Source organism: Schistocerca piceifrons, chromosome 6, assembly GCF_021461385.2.
Source record: "Schistocerca piceifrons isolate TAMUIC-IGC-003096 chromosome 6, iqSchPice1.1, whole genome shotgun sequence".
Classification (NCBI taxonomy): domain Eukaryota; kingdom Metazoa; phylum Arthropoda; class Insecta; order Orthoptera; family Acrididae; genus Schistocerca; species Schistocerca piceifrons.
The window spans coordinates 147,591,159-147,612,429 of record NC_060143.1 but is presented as its reverse complement, the minus strand read 5'-3'; the positions used below and the strand labels follow the sequence as shown (position 1 = coordinate 147,612,429).

At 41.8% G+C, this 21,271-nt stretch overlaps 1 protein-coding gene and 1 non-coding gene across 2 annotated transcripts in view; one reads left to right on the top strand and one right to left on the bottom strand.

The window, feature by feature from the left end:
* Positions 1–21,271, top strand: part of LOC124802828 (centrosomal protein of 104 kDa) — a 455,266-nt gene that overhangs the window by 27,458 nt on the left and 406,537 nt on the right. Inside the window, exon 2 of the mRNA XM_047263836.1 lies at positions 13,061–13,225. Within this exon, the coding sequence (XP_047119792.1) occupies positions 13,061–13,225 (165 nt within the window). The remainder of the gene's footprint in view (positions 1–13,060; positions 13,226–21,271) is intronic.
* Positions 13,550–13,624, bottom strand: Trnas-cga. The gene has a single exon. It is a non-coding gene; the product is annotated as a tRNA-Ser (tRNA).

Genomic DNA, 21,271 nt, shown 5'->3' with positions numbered 1-21,271 from the left:
ACGTATTGGCTATTTTTCAGTTTTGTTAGAAACTGTATTTAAACAAATCGAGGATGACTGAATAACGCAAGAGACAAAAGAGAAACGAGTAAAAAATATGTTGAAACATATCTTCCTGGGCTATATCGCTGGCCGGAAATCTTCCCCGGATCATTTGAATTGTATAGAAAATGTTTTGGTTCATGCAGTGTACCTTGTAGAGGCCGAACGGCAATCACACTACTATGCTTCCCTGCGTAACTAGCAAAAGTCACGTCTATTTTTCTTCCAGCATTATGAGCTACATTCTGCCAGATGAAACTTGTGGATCAGATATCGTAAATTTGATGAGAACCCGCCTGAAACGGAAATTCTAGCACAAACATTATTGTAGCACTTTGTCTCCGTTCCTCTGTGAATCCATCTGCAAAGTGCAGTCGTCAGAACGTGGCGCAGGGAAACCCCTGCGATTCCAGCTCTGTTCGCTGCACTAGCATCGAGAGAACGCTTCTGGCAGGGCAGAGTATGTCCTGCATCTGCACATCGCACAGACGAGAAAATTACAGATACAGAGTAACGTAAGCGCGACATTGAAAGATACTACAAATCGCCCGAAAGATGACACACCGCAGGATCGTGTGAGATGCCTGCTAAATTCTATATTTCCTGAGGTATTTGTGTTCTGTCGATACAAGTACAAGAAAATGCGTGTTTTTTCTCACCAGACGCGTTTCGCCTTATTAAAGTAAAGCATCATCAGAAGTCTGAAATTAAAGATATTTCCAGTCTGATTTGTTTTCTAGATCGAAAAACAGTTCCTTAACAAACTGTTGGTTTCTACTTACTGTAATTTCTCCTTGTTTTTTCGTCTACATTAGGAAATGCTGTCAGTTACCACGTTTTTGGTTTCTTTCTTCGTTAGGCACTGATAATTGTGCTCTAATTTTATACTGCTTTACATAACTATGCATTTTTACGTTTAATAAAGAACAGTTTCGTACATCACTCTTCACTGTTTATTTGTATACTTCAGTGTGAGTGTTGTGTTTTGTACAGTTGCCAACATTTCCACTATCTCTTCTTTCATCTATCCACTTTTTTTCATTCTCTGTAGTTCATTATATGCGTGTTATTCCGTTTGATTATGTTACTGTGTATTTGTATACTGGGTAGGAGTAAAGAAGCAATAGCGATGGAGTGTTTTATGAGAAGGTGGGGGAGGGTGAAACAAAGATGGGTGGACCTAAGTGCATAGTAGTGTGATGGAAAGTGAATTGGAGGAAAAAATGTGACTGGCAAGAAGTGAAATACTACACACAAGTGAAATACAATATACAAGAAGAAGGTTTCCACACGGGTACACCTATTTCAGGAATACTAGTCAATATTTTTATGAACCGTATAGAAAAACTAATATTTGAAGATATAATAACAAAGGAAGGCTACAGCATCATCTACTGGTACAGGTACATGGGCGACATAATATGCGTGTTAGATGAACCTAAAAATAAAATGCAACAGCTACACAAAGACATAAATGCTATAAACAAGCACATAAACTTTACAATCAAAGAAGAACTTACTCGACTTTCTAGACATAGCGTCAAGAAAAGGCGAACACAAGCACCCATTTGACACGTACAGATAACACACGACAAGTGGCACTATCTTAAATGCAACCTCAAACCACCTGCAGAATCAAAAACAGGCAGCAGTCAGATACATGCTAAACAGACTGAACAGCATCCTCCTAAACATTTCTGATTACCAAAAAGAGCTGGCCATTGTAAAACAAACAGAATTAAAATTGACATAAAAAAGCACTGGTAGACAAACTGAACAGAAAAATAAAGACACGAATAATGAAGAAAACTAACCAAACCACGTCAACACATAAAATCTACACGACCAAAGAAAATTGCATACAATGATCTACCATAAGGAATTCACACATAAAATGGGCAACATATTCAAAACACATAGCTTAAACATTGCTTACCAAACAAACAACTAATAACAGAAACACAATCTTGTATCTATCAGTTGCAAAGACTGTGCAAAAATGTACACTGGAATGACTGACAGGACATTTGACACAAAATATAAAGAACACATCAGAGCACTGAAATACGGTACAAATCATTTGACATTTGGAGACCATCTTCAACAGAAATACCACAGACCAAGCACTAATGAAAAAGATATGGATATCGTAAGAAGCAGTAAAGACGTACACCTCCTCGCTTCCCAAGAAAATTTCTATATACATAAAGCATTAACACAAAATAAACAGCTGTTCAATAAGTAAATAAATATTGAAAACCAGAGAACATGTAAAATAATTGAAGAATCACACGAAAAAGAAAATGGCCTTTCCCATCCTTCACTCTCTCTGTCAAGACCCCCTCCCCCCCCCCCCCCCCACTCTCATTTCACTTCTTGCCCCAAACCTTTCTTCTTCAATTTACTCTCCATCAAACTACTATACACTTATGTCCACTCATCTTTACTTCTTCCTCTTCCAACTACTCACAAAGAAAACGCCATGACTATTTTTTCATTACTCCTACATCAAACGGAACGACACGCATATAATGAACTACAGAGAATGAAAAAAATGGGTAGATGAAAGAAGAACTAGTGGAAATGTTGACAACCCCACAAAACAACGCACACACACAGAAGTATACAAATTAATATTAAACTGTGGTGTACGAAACTGTGCTTTGTTAAACGTAAAAATGCATAGTTATGTAAAGCAGTATAAAATTAGAGCACAAATATCAGTACCTAACGAAGAAAGTAACCAAAGACGTGCTAGCAGACAGCATTTCCTGATGCCAACCAAAAAACAAGGAGAAACAACAGTAAGGAACTGTTGTTCGTGGTAGAAAACAAATAAAACTGGAAATATCTTTAGTTACAGACCTCTGATGATGCTTTACTTCAATAAGGCGAAACGCGGCTGGTGAGAAAACATGTATTTTCTTGTAATTAGAACGACGGAACAAAAATACGCCAGAAATTGTAAAACAACTATGGTCAATATGCCCACATAAATGAAGAATTTAATTCTATATTGAATATACGGAGAATCCGGCCATTCTTATAGCACATAGGTCGCTGGATCAACGACTCCTGCCATGTGTTTGTAAAAAGGAGCCAGCTCGTTCCAGTCTACAGCTCTGGGTGTGCCTTATTTAACTGACGTCAGTTTCTTACACAGTTATTGAATATACATTATGCTTGCGCATGATGACTTTTCTAGAGACCGAGCAACAATGTAATAATCAACGTGGTTCCTAAAAGTACTGATCGCGGACAACCCAGCTTACTTTGCTCACTCATGGGATGCAGAAGACAGTAAACGGTGAAGCTCGGGCTGATGCAGCGTTTTTTGACGCACAGAAAGCCTTCTGCACAAATCGAGTATTGTCGCCCAGTAAATAAAATACGTGCATGTTGAATGTCTGAATAAGTGTACAATTGGACTGAAGACTTTCTGGCTAAAAGAACTCAGTGTATCGTTATTAACGTTCTTAAAGCGGAAACACATAAGAAATAGGGCCACATATTCGGCAGTATACATTTAGTCAACAAATGTCGGGTAATTTTTCTATTAATGCAAGTCACACTTATGTACAGTTGTCTCAGTGTAAACGCTTTCCCTACATGGCTGTTCTTTTACTTCCTAATGCAGTTTCAGCTCTAGCAATTTTCAAGTGATTCATTATTACTTGGAATTAAAATACAGCACCAGTTGCACATTTTTGATTACCCCTCCACTAGGGCTATTATCCAGTGGTTACCTTAACGATATAGAAATAAAAGGTATAATGCAATAAATATATCCAGTGGAAGAAACTGCGAACATTTTCGAAATTCCGAGCGTATATAACATAGTTGTCACAGATAAATTTCACATTATGCCTATAGACTGATAAAAATGGGATTCCTTTGTTTTGGCCCTAAGGGGAGTCATTGTTTAAAAGCTTGTTGTGTGTGATGATGGTTGAACATTCTACATTTTGTTAAGAAACTCAACAAGTGCATGATACTGTACAGTAAATTATAAGAGGGAATACAAAATTTTGACCACCTTCTTGATTGTCTCATACGAAAGATGCACCTTCGGTTAGGGAATAGAAGAAAGTGACAAGGAGCTAAATCAGGACTATAGGGATAATAATAGATCTATTTCACACTGATTTGTGAAACATATTCAATAACAAAATGTGCAGTATGCGGCTGTGCATTATCGTGGTTCAGCACCCAGCTGGTTTCAGAGGTACGTGCTGTTTCGCGCCTGATACGGACTTGCAAAGTTTTCAGGATATCCTTGTAGCATTGTCCAGTTAGCGACTTCTGTGGAGGTACAACATGCTGATAGCCGCGCTGGGTAGCCGCGCGGTCTACGGCGTTTTGTCACGGTCCTCGCGGCTCCCCCGTCGGAGGTTCGAGTCCTCCCTCGGGCATGGGGGTGTGTGTCATCCTTAGCGTAAGTTAATTTAAGTTAGATTAAGTAGTGTGTAAGCTTAGGGAACGATGACCTCAGCAGTTTGGTCCCATAAGACCTTCCCACAAATTTCCAATTTTTCCAACATGATGATAAACAATTCCATTAATATCAAAAAATGAGATGACCATAAGTTTCTCTGCAGAAGCAACCACATTTGCTCTTTTCGAGGTTAGTGATGTAGGAGATTTCCACACTGAACCTTGCTTTTGCTCTCAGGATCAAAATGATGAAGCCAAATTTCATCAGCAATGATTACCTTTGAAGAAACTCCGTATCTACGTCTATTATCAACTCCATGCAGACTTATTCGCGAATGTCCTTCTGTTCGGAAATGAGCAGTCCTGGAACCCACCGCCCACGAACACGTCTCATGTGTAAATATCCTATCACCAACTCGGTATTTCTGAAAGTGTTCGCAAGGTTACCTTCTCTCTCACTGTAACAGTAGGTGTGTTGATGTTTTCTTCCGTACATTTGCATCTACATCTAAGCTCCTCAAGCCACGTTGCGGTGTGTGGCGGAAGGAATTTTGTGCACTACTGTCACTTCCCCTTTCCTGTTCCAGTCACGTATGGTTGACGGAAAGAACCTTTATTGTTAAGCCTCCGTGTCGGTTCGAATCCCTTTATCTTCATGGTCTTTTCCCGAGATGTACCTAGGAGAAAGCATTATACTGGGGACTCTTCTTGGAAAGTAAACTCTCGTAATTTTAACAGTAGACCATACCGTGATGCATAACGCCTTTCTTGTAGTGTCTGCTACTGCAGCTGACGCTTTCGCGCATGCCAAACGAAACTATAACAAAATGTACAGCTTCTCTTTAGATTCTCTATTTCTATACCAATCCTACCTGGTGCATATCCCAGAGTAACGCGCAAATTTTAAAGCACTGGTCGAACGAGAGTCCTGTCACCTACTTCCTTTACTGATGGAGTACATTTGATGAGGGTTCTTCCAATGAACCTCGGTCCGACATCTGCCTCACCAGAGATTACTTTTACCTGAATGTTCCACTTTGAATCGCTCCTTACGTATATTCCTAGATATTTTATGGGTGTAACTGCTTCCGGTGATTGTTCTGCGATCATGTAACCATACAATTTGCTGAAAGTCAGTTGCCACTCCCCACACGAAGCGTCGATCCTGTGCAGGTCGTTCTGCATTTAGCTACTGTTTTCTAGCGTTGCCTTTTCTGTATACAGCAACATCATCATCCGCGAAATGCCTCATGGAAATTCCGACGTTATCTACTAGTCATTTACATATATTGTAAAAAGTGATAGTCCTGTAACACTCCCTTGTGGCACGCCGGGCCGAAGTTACTTGTACGTTTGAGGATTTCTTTCTATTCGGAATGAGATTCTGTGTTTTCTGTCAGAAGCTCTTCAATCCAGTCACGCAGCTGATGTGACATTCCGTACGCTCGTATTTTGTTAACTAGGTGGCAGTGCCAAGGGTGCCCATGTGATAGTTTGCAGAGGGCGTGGAAGGGCATGGACTAAATATTTTGGAAGGCGAGTGGTGACTTGGCAGGCAGTAGCCATAAAAAAGTTCCAGTTCTGACACTGTTAAAAAATTTGTTCTCTTACTAAAATACTAGACCATAATATTGATACTCCATTAAAAAAGTATACTTATTATTGAAAGAAAAACACGTGACTACAATGTTTTTTCCTTTTCCTGAGAGCAAGGGGGGGGGCAGAGGAGGTGACCCCCTCCTGCAACCCTCCCCCCTCACCGGTATGGACGCCGTTTGGCGTTGCGGATCTGTATCGAACGCCACCCAGAAGTCAAGGAACATGGCATCTACCTGGGCGGGCGCCTGTACCCTCTGCTTTCCGAGTCTTGTGGACGAACAGAGCGAGCGGGGCCTCACACGATCATTGTTTTCGGAGCTCATGTTGATTGCTACAGAGGAGATTTTCGATCCTCCCAAGTATCATAAAATACTAACATGTGAGCAATAATCATGTTCCAATATTCTTCATCTGACTGTAGTTTTATGCGTTTTTTCGACGATCCTTCTTGAAAATGGGAATGACCAGTTTTTTTTTCAATCTTTAGGAACGCTTCGCTCCTCAAAAGACATACGGTACACTGCTGCTCGAAGAGGGCTAATTTCTGTTCAGATTCGAATTGGTATTCCGTCAGGTCCAGTGGTCTTTCCTCTGTTGAGCGCTTTCAGTTGCTTTTCTGTCTTTTGCTGACTTATTTGGATATCAATCTCCTGCCGCTCGTGCAACGATTTAAAGGAGGAATTAAAATGCGATCATTCTCTGTGAAACAGGTTTGGAAAAAGTTTAGCATTTCGGTCTTTACTATGTTATCCTCTTTGTTAATGCCAGTATAGACACAGAGTGTCTGGGCAGCCGGATTCGATTCGTTTACTGATTTGACATACGACCAAAACTTCTTAGGGTTTCCTGTCAAGTCGATAGAATTTTGAACTCGCTGAACGCTTCAAGCATAGCCTTCGTAACTACACTACTGGTCATTAAAATTGATACACCAAGAAGAAATGCAGATGATAAACGGGTATTCATTGGACAAATATATTATACTAGAACTGACATGTGATTACATTTTCACCCAATTTCGGTGCATAGATCCTGAGAAATCAGTACCCAGAACAACCACTCAGGCCGTAATAACGGCCTTGATACGCCTGGACATTGAGTCAAACAGAGCGTGGATGGCGTGTACAGGTACAGCTGCCCATGCAGCTTCAACGCGATACCACAGTTCATCAAGAGTAGTGACTGGCGTATTGTGACGAGCCAGTTGCTCGGCCACCATTGACCAGACGTTTTCAATTGGTGAGAGATCTGGAAAATGTGGTGGCCAGGGCAGCAGTCGAACATTTTCTGTATCCAGAAAGGCCCGTACAGGACCTGCAACATACGGTCGTGCATTATCCTGCTGAAATGTAGGGTTTCGCAGGGATCGAATGAAGGGTAGAGCCACGGGTCGTAACACATCTGAAATGTAACGTCCACTGTTCAAAGTGCCGTCAATGCGAACAAGAGGTGACCGAGAAGTGTAACCAATGGCACCCCATACCATCAAACAGAACCTGGATTCATCCGAAAAAATGACGTTTTGCTATTCGTGCACCCAGGTTCATCGTTGAGTACACCAGCGCAGCCGCTCCTGTCTGTGATGCAGCGTGAAGTGTAACCGCAGCTGTGGTCTCCGGGTTGATAGTTCATGCTGCTGCAAACGTCACCGAACTGTTCGTGCAGATGGTTGTTGTCTTGCAAACGTCCCCATCTGTTGACTCAGGGATCGAGACGTGGGCGCACGATCCGTTACAGCCATGCGGATAAGATGCCTGTCATGTCGACTGCTAGTGATCCGAGGTCGTTGGGATCCAGCACGACGTTCCGTATTACCCTCCTGAACCCACCGATTCCATATTCTGCTAACAGTCATTGGATCTCGACCAACGCGAGCAGCAATGTCGCGATACGATAAACCGCAATCGCGATAGGCTACAATCCGACCTTCATCAAAGTCGGAAACGTGATGGTACGCATTTCTCCTCCTTACACGAGGCACCACAGCAACGTTTCACCAGGAAACGCCGGTCAACTGCTGTTTGTGTATGAGAAATCGGTTGGAAACTTTCCTCATGTCAACACGTTGTTGTGTCGCCACCGGCGCCAACCTTGTGTGAATGCTCTGAAAAGCTAATCATTTGCGTATCACAGCATCTTCTTCCTGTCGGTTAAAATCGCGTCTGTAGCACGTCATCTTCGTGGTGTAGCAATTTTAATGGCCAGTAGTGTAATTATGGCTTCGCTTAGTTTTCATTTGTCTGTGAGGCTTTGGGTACGTACGAATTTGTAGCGAATCTCTGTTTGCTAAGCAGTACATGGAACGTTGGGTCCACCTTACTCTGAAATTGATTGTCTCCCCTCTTAAACAATTTAAACCATTTTTGGTCTGTGCAGTAGAACAGAACAGACTATTAACATGGCATGGAGCTTAGCTGGAGAGGTGTTGAGACGAAAGTAGTGTTTCAAAGCTGCGTATTGTTCATCGGCCGTCACCTCCATTTGTGCGGTAGGCGATAGCTAAGGATGGCGATTTCCGCTGAAACAACCGGTTTTCGGTCATATCGTTTTTTTTCGACGCCATTTCAGCTTGACTGTTAAAACCGGTTTCTGAAATAACAAATTTTCAGTTTTTTGTTCCTATTACTTCCTTTAATAAACGCAGAAATCGAACAATAATTTAAAAATTTCAGTTCACTCGGTTTCAAAATACATAGAATGAAAATATTAAATTAATTAGGCAAATAAAAGAAAGCTTAGTCCGTCCACCGTTCACTGCTTATCTCGATAAGTGATACGTGGTTAAATACTACAAAAAAATCACTAATATTCTCATTTTGATTCTAATTCTTTTAAACTTTCCTCAAAACCCGTGTTGTAATCAGGGATCATACCACTATTTGGGGTGAAAACTAAGGTTGAGGTTTTTCGTGTTAATTTGGACGTTTTCAAGGGCTACAAACAGATAAAGGCTTTATGTAGACACAGGCAACAGATCAGCTACATTCTGTTTTTATTGTATAATGTGAATGAATTGTTCAAATTTCAATTTGTTATTGTTACCGTAATTTCCTTCCTCTTCTGTTATTTCGTAGAAATTGCAGACAAAACTTTAATCTTTTAAAGGAAATGAACCACTGTACTTCATTGCTACGTCACTTCGTAAAGATATTTCCGTACTATGGTAGGTGCCATTCGCAGTACAATGAATGAAAGGTGACAACAGTGAGAAAATACCGTATAAATCATACGGGAGACGCCTTGCACCCTGCACACACACGCGTACCTCAACGATGCGCGACAACTGGCATATTATTGCCTCAGCAGTGATGTACCAATCTTTTCGCCATGTGTTAATTGCTTGTTTCTGTTGACATGGTATTTACAATAGCACTGATCGCTTTTTTCATTTTCTATACTAATACACTATTTGAAAGCAATGCAAACTTTACAAATAAAAATTGCTCCTATTTTTTAAAAAAGATTTACTTTAAAACGAAAAATTTTAGCAATGCTGCTATGGCTAATAGATATTTCGGTCTTTTGCCTGGTTATTAGCAAAAAATGGAAAACTCCTATTGTAACTGAGACCAAACAAGTACTGAAAAATGCCGGTTATTCAGAACTAAAAACTGGTATCGATTTTAACCAGCTGGATTTTTCCCGTACCTAGACGATACTGAACATGTCTCAGCTTGCCCGCTTCTGACAGCCAAGTGCCAACAATGAAACTAGTACACGTATTTGTTAAGCACTAAGCTAGCAGAATATCATAAGATTAAATAAATTCCAGCGCTATGAACTACGACCGTACAAAAATTATGATCATTGTTTACTAAACAGCCCTCGTATGAGGGTAATCCCATAAGTAATGTCTCCTATATTTTTATAAGTACAGAACTCTGTTTGCGTGGTAATTGGTCACTCTGTTATGAAGAGTGCTTTACGCGCAGTGGGTAAAACATGCGCACGCTGTGCTGAGGCAGCCGTTGAGAATGGAGCTCCAATTTGATGTTACCGCCAAGTGCAAATTGCGTGCGCTTATTCGGTTTTTGAACTCAAAGGGCATTGCGCCGATTGAAATCAATCGCCAACTGACGGAATTGTATGGTGAGTCGTGTATGGATGTCAAAAATGTTCGCAAGTGGTGTAGAGAGTTTGTAGCTGGTTGGATCGAAATTCACGACGAACAAAGGAGCGGGAGACTGTCAATTTCTGAGGCGACAGAGTTGAAGGTTGAGCAAAGCATGCGTGAAGGTCGGCGCATTACCCTGGATGATATCTGCACGTTGGTTCCTGAGGTTTCCCGAAGCGCCGCTCACAGAATTTTAACGGAAACTTTGAACTACCGGAAGGGGTGGGCAAGATTGGTGCCACGCATGCTGACTGAGGACCACATGCGGCAACGAGTTGATGCTTCCCGCGCATTTCTTCACCTCCTTGCAGCCGAACAGGACAACTTTCTGGACTCAATTGTCACGGGTGACGAAACTTGGGCATACCACTTTACACCTGAGACCGAGCAACAATCACGCCAGTTGCGGCATCCTGCTTCGCCAAAGCCGCGGAAATTCAAACAAACGCAGTCTGCCCGTAAGGTCATGACAACCGTTTTTTGGGATCGGAAAGGGGTATTGTTGGTCGACTTTATGCCAACTGGGACCACAATTAACGCTGACAGGTACTGTGAGACTCTGAAAAAACTCAAACGAGTAATTCAGAACCGGAGAAGAGGAATGTTGAGCAAGGGCGTACACATTCTCCATGACAACGCTCACCCACACATCGCTCGGCAAACAGTTGCTCTCCTGCAACAGTTTCAGTGGAACATAATCACCCACCCACTCCGTAGTCCTGACTTGGCGCCCAGTGACTATCACCTGTTCCCTAAGTTAAAAGAACATTTGGCCAGAAAGTGATTCACCTCCGACGACGAGGTGGAAGAAGAGGTTCATAATTTTCTGAACAGCATAGCGGCGAGCTGGTATGACATGGGCATACAAAAACTGCCACACCGTCTACAAAATGCATCGACAGAAGTGGTATGTCGAAAAATAGCTAAATGTTCAAGCTGTAAACTGATGTAAACCATTGTAGAAATAAACAGGTCTATGTACTACACTACTGGCCATTAAAATTGCTACACCACGAAGATGACGTGCTACAGACGCGAAATTTAACCGACAGCAAGAAGATGCTGTGATATGCAAATGATTAGCTTTTCAGAGCATTCACACAAGGTTGGCGCCGGTGGCAACACCTACAACGTGCTGACATGAGGAAAGTTTCCAACCGATTTGTCATACACAAGCAGCTCTTGACCGGCGTTGCCTGGTGAAACATTGTTGTGATGCCTCGTGTAGGGAGGGGAAATGAGTACCATCACGTTTCCGCTTGTCATATAGGTCGGATTGTAGTCTATCGCGATTACGGTTTATCGTATCGCGACATTGCTGCTCGCTTTGGTCGAGATCCAATGACTGTTAGCAGAATATGGAATCGGTGGCTTCAGGGGGTAATACGGAACGCCGTGCTGGATCCCATCGGCCTCGTATCACTAGCAGTCGAGATGACAGGCATCTTATCCGCATGGCTGAACGGATCGTGCAACCACGTCTCGATCCCTGACTCGACAGATGGGGACGTTTGCAAGACAACAACCATCTGCACGAACAGTTCGACGACGTTTGTAGCAGCACGGACTATCAGTTCGGAGACCATGGCTGCAGTTACCCTTGGCGCTGCATCACAGACAGAAGCGCCTGCGATGGTGTACTCAACGACGAATGGCAAAACGTCATTTTTGCGGATGAATCCAGGTTCTGTTTACAGCATCATGATGGTCGCATCCGTGTTTGGCGACATCGCGGTGAACGCACATTGGAAGCGTGTATTCGTCATCGCCATTCTGGCGTATCACTCGGCGTGGTGGTATGGGGTGCCATTGGTTACACGTCTCGGTCACCTCTTCTTCGCACTGACGGCACTTTGAACAGTGGACGTTACATTTCAGATGTGTTATGACCCGTGGCTCTACCCTTCATTCGATCCCTACGAAACCCTACGTTTCAGCAGGATAATGCACGACCGCATGTTGCAGGTCCTGTACGGGCCTTTCTGGATACAGAAAATGTTCGACTGCTGCCCTGGCCAGCACATTCTCCAGATCTCTTACCAATTGAAAACGTCTGGTCAATGGTGGCTCGTCACAATACGCCAGTCACTACTCTTGATGAACTGTGGTATCGTGTTGAAGCTGCATGGGCAGCTGTACCTGTACACCCCATCCAAGCTCTGTTTGACTCAATGCCCAGGCGTATCAAGGCCGTTATTACGGCCAGAGGTGGTTGTTCTGGGTAGTGATTTCTTAGTATTTATGCACCGAAATTGCGTGAAAATGTAATCAAATGTCAGTTCTAGTATAATAAATTTGTCCAATGAGTACCCGTTTATCATCTGCATTTCTTATTGGTGTAGCAATTTTAATGGCCAGTAGTGTAATAAAAAAATAGGAGACCTTACTTTTGGGATTACCCTCGTAACTGAGACCAAAGAAATACCGAAAAATGCCGGTTATTCAGAACAAAAATACTGGTATCGATTTTAACCAGTTGGTTTTTTTTCTGTACCTAGACGATACTGAAGATGCCTCAGCTTGCCCGCTTCTGACAGCCGAGTGCCAACAATTAAACTAGTACACGTGTTTGTTAAGCACTAAGCTACCAGAAAATCATAGGATTAAATAAATTCTAGCGCCATGAATTACGACCGTACAGAAATTATGCTCATTGGTTATTGAACAGCCCTCGTATCTAAAAGTCAAGAGGCTTCACAAATGATCCAGTAAATAAAAATCAATAGATGATGTATTCAGCTCGCATGCACAGATCGCGGAATGCAGCCACGCAGCGGCCGTGTTTGAAAATGCTACTTACTTGGAAAAAACGCTTCATAAAAAAGGTGTGCCACAGGAGGGAGAGTGAGCGGCTGATGACGGCGTTCGCAGGTGAGGACGAGCACCACCGCGCCACCGAGCTGAACGTGCACGGGCCCACGGTGCGCGGCTGGCAGTCGGCGCAGGCCTGCACCTACCCGCAGGAGCTCGTGCTGCAGCTGCACGCAGAGGCCGTCGTCAGCAGGATACAGATCCTGGCCCACCAGTTCCTCATCCGTGAGTACCACGCGCTCTGCCGGCTCTCAAGTCACAGCAAACTCAACTCATTTTCTTGCTTCATTAATCCTTTCATCTCCCCACCCCCTGACATTAGGGCGGAGGTGGAGGGGAAGGAGGCGAGGAGTGGGGAGGACTATCAACGGTTATTCAGCTACTCTTCCAGCAAATCAAATTCTTCATATGTGCCACAGTACTCAGCAGCATCAACTGTCCAGAGAGTAGTGTCTCCGAATATAAGAATCTACTCACATTCCAGAATGAGATTTTCACTCTGCAGCGGAGTGTGCGCTGATATGAAACTTCCTGGCAGATTAAAACTGTGTGCCGGGCCGAGACTCGAACTCGGGACCTTTGCCTTTCGCGGGCAAGTGCTCTACCAACTGAGCTACCCAAGCACGACTCACGCCCCGTCCTCACAGCTTTACTTCTGCCAATATCTGTGGCTAAGCCATGTCTCCGCAATATCCTTTCTTTCAGGAGTGCTAGTTCTGCAAGGTTCGCAGGAGAGCTTCTGTAAAGTTTGGAAGGTAGGAGACGAGATACTGGCAGAAGTAAGCTGTGAGGACGAGGCGTGAGTCGTGCTTGGGTAGTTCAGTTGGTAGAGCACTTGCCCGCGAAAGGCAAAGGTCCCGAGTTCGAGTCTCGGCCCGGCACACAGTTTGAATCTGCCAGGAATTTCTACTCACATTGCTTATATTCTGTATTTCGTTTCACGAACGTGGAAGTTGCACCGTGACTTTACTTTCAAAATCTTTTCTTAAAGAATTTACTTTATTTACTAGCGATTCATCAAGAAAATTATCACATTTAATCACACTATGTGAGCGTGGAAAGTAGTTACCAATTGGTAACTGATGAAACAAATTAAAAAAAAAATTTTCAATAAATGGAAACTTTTATTCCTAAAACCCCCTTTTTTTGAAAACAGATTTAAAATTATAATCAGAAAGCACCCTGTAAATGTCAAGTTACAATTTATTCTGAGGCAGAAATAACAAAATTTTTCCTTTTTGACAATATCAGCTTTCGGGCTGAGAACCTTGCCGCTCCCTTTTAACACGACCGTAGTCACGACCGCTCACAACAACCTCTGAAAGAGTACACTAGTGTAAATCTGCAACACACCAGATTACTTTAAACTAAAAATTTCAACAACTCACACAAATACATAAACTATGCACCCCGTAAGAGGGATGGAAATGGTACACATTACTCATATTAAAAATTATTTGCTACCGAAAGTGCAACTTGTTTTTAAAAGAACTCTTACGGTAAAAGGGTGGCAACTTTATATACTAAAATGACCATTTAAATAAAAACCCATGAAATGCAGTCTTACATAAAATGTTCAAACATGCTCTACATTACACATATACCGCCTCTCAAGATGATAGGCAAGATAAAAACGTATTTCAGGAATTCGGCCTTTACACCTTAAGCAATAAATTCGTTAACACCGAATCCGACAAACGTGGCAGAGGCAGCTATTAACGTACGGCAGACCGACAGACAGACAGACAGACACTAACTGCGTAACAAACGCGGACGAGAGACAGACGAGCAAGCTCGGAACGAGAGACTGACCAAGAAAACAAGTAGAATTTAACAAGTAAATGAAACGACAGATCACGAGTCACTTCTAATAAACTGTGATGTCTGGCGAAGACCTGGCGCAGCACCCCCCAAAACGCTCTCCCGAACCGTTAGCTGCCAGCCGCTTCAACGGACGCAGGAAGGCGCGCCGATCTCCCGTCTCACGGCGTCGCAGCTCGCACCGGCCAGACCGACGTCGTGGGTTGACTCCTGTTGTTCTCGTGTCGGCCGCGAAGCCACTACCCCTCGCTATACAGCGCCGCCCACTGGACTGACGTGGCGACCTCACATGCGCCGACGCTCCAGGCGGACTAGTCATCTCGTGTCTCAGCGCGCGACCGATCAACCAATCGATCCAACCGCCAATGCCCATTGCCTGAGCAAACTCGAGCAGACTGGCGGCCTAACACATACTAGCACTCCGGACGACAGACAGACACTGTCTGCCCCACACAGACCCGGCTGACCAACTGACCAGACTCACTCCGACTGACTCACTGATCGACTGGCGAGCTCATAGCGTCCCTTAAATGCACGTGAACAGGCAACTTTTCCCCTTTCCCACCAGAGGGAGACACCAAAGCTGCGATTGCCACAGCGTCGCCGCCGGCAGAAACGGAGGGCGACTGCTTCAAACTACGCGCTGCGGCGCGCTCTTCAAAACAGCAATTTTTTACCACGGCTCAGAAGTAAATCTCTAAAAGTTCATATCAATACGACCCTACGAATGCTCTTTTTATCTGGTAAAGACTCGGAATTCTCTAAGTTTAATCAGTTTTTCTTCTAATATCACTGTAGCATGATTTGTCATCGCCCCATGCATACTTTGCATATGAGGTGATGAGTTCACGTCAAGATCTGCCGGGTCACATTGTGCTCTTCCTGAAATCGGAGAACGTGATTGTAGCCATTCAGATTCATGGATACTCGTCTGGTTATCTTGGAGTGTTTCCTTCAGATCAGTAAGCTCCTTGCTTACAGATGTACATTACACGAAAATCTACGTGATTACTCTGAAATTCACACGTAAGTGCCTAGCAGAGCGTTCATCGAAACACCTCCAGACTATTCCTTTACCGTTTCACTCTCTAACAACGTGTGGGAAAAACGAACACGTAAATGTTTCTGTTCGAACTCTGATTTTACTTATTTTATTACGATGGTCATTTCTCCCTATGTTGGCGACAATAATATATTTTCATATTCGGAGGAGGAAGCAGGCGAATGAAATATCGTGGAAAGATTATGCCACAACGAAATACCCCTTTGTTTTAATGGTTGCCATTTGTCACCCCAACTCGCTTTTTCTACTCATTTCCGTGCAACTCTTTGCCCTGTTCCGCAATAATATACAACGAGCTGCACTTCTTTGTACTTTTTCGATGCCTTCTGTTACTTGTCGCTCGCCAATGAGCAAAATCGTTCCCTGTTCGGGTTAAATCTCGTGAAATCACTTCGCCCGGTCTCCGCTAACGCTATCTTTGTTTGATGCTAGTGTTTTTACTGCACCTTGCACTTCTTATGTCTTATTCACGATCAGCTTATTATAATGTATCCTTCATCGGGCATCAGTGAGCAAGTGTGCAATAGTATGCAGTGCATGAAGTTAAGATTTGCCGTCGGAAGGATACATCACAGAAGCGGTAGCATGACGTTTAGGATTCACTTCCAGACGTCTGAAAATATTAGTTATCTCTCTGAGTATTAATATGAATTCCTGTAAGAAAAGCGAAATCGCTGTTGCATGGGGGCTTAATTAAATAAAATGCAAATATTTTTAGTTAAACCGTATGTCCGATTACGCTGTTTCGTAAACGGTTGGCCCTGACTAGTATTATTACGCAATCTGACTGCCTAGAACAACAACAAAGAATGAAATGAAAATTTTCGTTAACACAATTAATTAATTAAGCCCCCAGCAACTATAAAACCTACGAAACAACAAGCACAAGAGTAACTGTTCTGTATGTGGAAGTATGACTCAACGCACATCTGGCACGGTTCTTCTTCAACAAGACAAGAATTTTTAAATACCAATTATACTGACGTGATAAAAGAAAATTAGAAATACTATAATTGCGTAAGGAAAGCAGAATTACACTCTAATACAAGAACACAAGCCAGATGCTTTGTTGACTGAACCTGTAATGATGCATTATTTAGGACACTGAAATAATGAGAGAGAAAAATAAAAAAAATTTTACCTTCATTTATATTGATGGAAAGCACTCTAAACATTACAATATCTCCACACCGACTTGGTACTACCACATCTCAGCAAGCACTCTCTGCTAGCACATCTCAACAAGCACTGACTGCTACGAGTTCTTAACAAGTACTCACTACGAGCTCTCGACAGGCACTGACTACTACGAGCTCTCGACAGGCACTGTGGAGGCGGCTGAATAATACTCTTTGGCGCAATCTCTGGCGCAGTGGCTCAGTGTAGCCACCTTTCATATGCCCCTCCTCCACAGGCCAGAATTTGATGGTATTTTTGCCAGCATTGGTGGTGAAAATACCACCAAATTCGTCCACAAAAATACAGACAAAAATAAAAGATAATATTAATACCTAAATATCACATAATTAGTTAAAATTTTGGCTTTGCACTGACCTTTCAATAACCTAATATATGAAATACAGTAAGCAATACAACTTCTTTTCATACATGTGACTTTACATAAGAGTTCACACAATACACAAAAAAATCAGTTTATACAAAAAAGACACCAACAGGTGACATCTTTTCAGTAGAAGCAATCCATCAGTGGCACCCAGCAATGTTGAGTAGGTGCAGACAGCAAGAAGTAACATCATTTCAGTAGAAACAGTTCTAACAGTGGCACCCAGTAGTGTTGAACAAGTGCAGACACCAACAAGTGACGTTATTCCAGTAGAATCAGTCCATTAGTGGCACCCAGCGATGTTGAGCCGGTGCAGACAGCAACAAGTGACATTACTTCAGTAGAAGCAGTTCCATCTGTGGCACCCAGTAATGTTGAAGAGGTACACACAGCAACAAGTCACATTTCTCAGCAGAAGCAGTTCCATTAGTGGCACCCAGTAATGTTGACAGGTGCAGACACCAACAAGTGACATTATTTCAGTAGAAGCAGTCCATCAGTGGCAACCAGTAATGTTGAGCAGGTGCAGACAGCAACAAGTGACATTATTTCAGTAGAAGCAGTTCCATCTGTGGCACCCAGCAATGTTGAACAGGTGCAGACAGCAACAAGTGACATTATTTCAGTAGAAGCAGTTCCATCTGTGGCACCCAGTAAAGTTGAGCAGGTACACACAGCAACAAGTCACATCATTTCAGTAGAAGCAGTCCCATTAGTGGCACTCAGCAATGTTGAGTGGGTCCAGAGAGCAGTCCATAATATTCACTATCACTGATCACACTGTTCATCAGAGTTTATAAGCAGAAATTAAACATGTCCTAGTGGCACCAATCATGTAGAAAAAGTACAAGTAACAGTCCATAATATTTACTATCACCGATCACACAGTTCATCAGCAGAAATTAAACATTTCTAAGTGTCACACATCATGTTGAAAAGTGCAGGTAACTGTCCATAATATTCACCATCACTAATCAGACAGTTCAGGCATGAACAATAGTTTGGATACACATACAAATGCTTTTACACACTAAACATATAAATTCTAATAAACACAAAAATGATATCAGATAATTGTCATATTAACTATTACAATACACAAATACCAGTAAACCTATAATATTTATGTGTGTCAGTGCAAGCCACTACAGACAAATAAAATAATATTTAGGAGATAGGTGGGTAGGATTAGGAAAGGAAAACACACAAAACACACTCACTCATCTTTCATCCACATTAAGTACTACTGTGTAATTGAATAGTGTTAACTGTGTAAATGCAATTCTGTCAAAATTTGATGTTCATCATGTGTATCAAGTAGTAGTGGCAGCAATGTATAACAGTCAATAATAGTTAAGTCAACGTCATAGTCATCATGTCAAGACCAATGTTTGCCAAGCCAGATCAAAATGTACGGTTGCTGAACAGCTGTCAGTGAGCCTAGATATGCAAATACTTCCTCTCTTCAAAAAAAAAAAAAAAAAAAAAAAGTATATACTGCTTAGTGATTTAACAAAGTGTGTGTAGACAATCTTCCTTCCACTTTAGTGTTCTAGTCTGCTATCTTCATCCTCCTTGTTCCATATAGACCAACAAAAAAAAAAATATACACCTCACTTACTTTACCTCTTATCCACCAAAACTCCAATAATCATCAGCATCACATAATCTCAATACTTCAATAATACCTCTTACGTCGATACATATAAATCTTATCATCAATATCATTTACCTTACCTCTTGTCCACAAAAACTCCAATAATCATCAACTTCATATAATCTCAATAATACCTCAATAATACCTCTTCAATACGTCGACACATATAAACCTTATCGCCAATATCATTTCACTTCCATAACAACTCTTTCCTCTAGTCAGTCTCCTCGAACAAGTACAGATAAAATCCTAATGCAAACCTCATCATCCTATACAATCCGAAGACACACTGTCAACACACAACCTCTGTGTAATCCCTCTGACCCAAATCTTCTACTCATTATGAATTATAAACAAAAGAAATGCATACATGACCTCTAACAGTCTTTAGTTCGAATAACTCTCAGTAATTAAGTACGATTACGGAGTGTGAATGATCATAATATTTCACAGTGTGTACACCACTTCAAGAATTATGGCAAACAGAAGCAAACATGTGGAGTATTTCTTGTGTCAAGTGTCACTTCCTATTTCAATTGCTCACGAAAAATGCAGTGTAATAACTGTCAATGGTCTAAACCTAGTTTTGGTATGTCATGTCGTTAGCTTCCTTCCTATTAGCAAATTTATACAGCTTCCATAAAAACTCCAGCTCATGTGACTTCTATGAAGTTTCTTGTACTAATGTTGTTCGTCGAATTATAGCAGTTCATTTTCTTATCTTAAAAATATAAGGCACTGAGCGTAAGCAAAACATGCAATAGCGAGTAAATATACCAGTAGAGAACAGAATATCAACAAGTGGATGCAGCACAATTCTTACAACGAGGCTCTGCCAAGCGAACAATCTATAATTAATACAATAGTGTGACCTAAACTCTATGTTTGTACACAGTATATCAGCATTTCTATACACCAAATTAAAGAGTAGTTATGACAACAAACAGAAATGTATAAATATGCAATCCATACGCATAGCAGCAAACAGGTCATTAGCATCATATCAGCATAAGCAAATAAATGTTCATATGTAATCTTAATAAGTAAACATGAAGGCGCAAGCAGATAAATCACAAAGTATAACTTACATACCTAACCACATCAGCACAATAAATCAGGTGACAATTATAATTTAAATAAATAAGCACAGCAGACACATAATAAAAAAATATGACATCAGTGAAAAAGCTTTGCAGCCAAGCGATGCATAATATGCACAAGTTACAACCCAGTTCATTAATAATCATTGTCAAAATCAGTTAACGTACGCAAGCACGTCGCTTCACAAGTAATTTCATAGAACATGAAATTAGCACAAAGTATGAATCACGTAATCGCGAGCAGCAAATTACGTCTAAAGTACGTACCTAAGTGGAAATATGTTACCTGAAAAATGAACTCAATTAACAGTTACCTTTTTTTAGTTTATTAGTTTCTTCTTCGAAATTACATTCTTCCTGAAAATTTCTCGATAGCAAGTCGTCTTAACGTCGGACACGCACAGAATTTACCTGAAGTTCTTAAATATTTTATAGAACCGTATCCTGAAAAATACTGAATGTTAATAACATAATTCATCAAGTCACTATAGCTTTATACTGAATTTAACCGGAGAAATTAAACTGTGTATTTGTTTACGGCTGTCAGTGCATTCGTACTGAGCGCTCGATCAGCTGTAGGCGCGTGACGTAGGAAGCAATTGTTTGCGGTCAACGACTGCCCTGCGCGGCGCGCAGATTTGACTGTTGCTTTGAGTATATGCCGCCGCCAAAACACAGCGCGGTATCCTTGTATTCTCTGCATGTTTACATAAACTGTTGGTTTCTGAGTCCGTCGCCAAACAAAAATCTTTAGATAAATCCGGATGTGAAAGAAGTGGAGCAGCAACTAAAGCATCACGAAGTTGTTCAAATTCTGATTGAGCTTCCTCATCCCAACACCAATTAGAGTTCTTTTCGGATAGTTCACATAAACGAGGTGTGGCCAAATCGTCCAATCTAACAAAGCGTCTAAGAAAATTACAGACACCAAGGAAACTACGAACCTCACGTTTTGTGGTAGGAACAGCATAATTACGAATAGCATCTAATTTTTCTGGATCAGGGAGGATACCTTCTGTAGAAATAATGTGACCGAGAAATTTCACCTGAGAACGACCAAATTCAG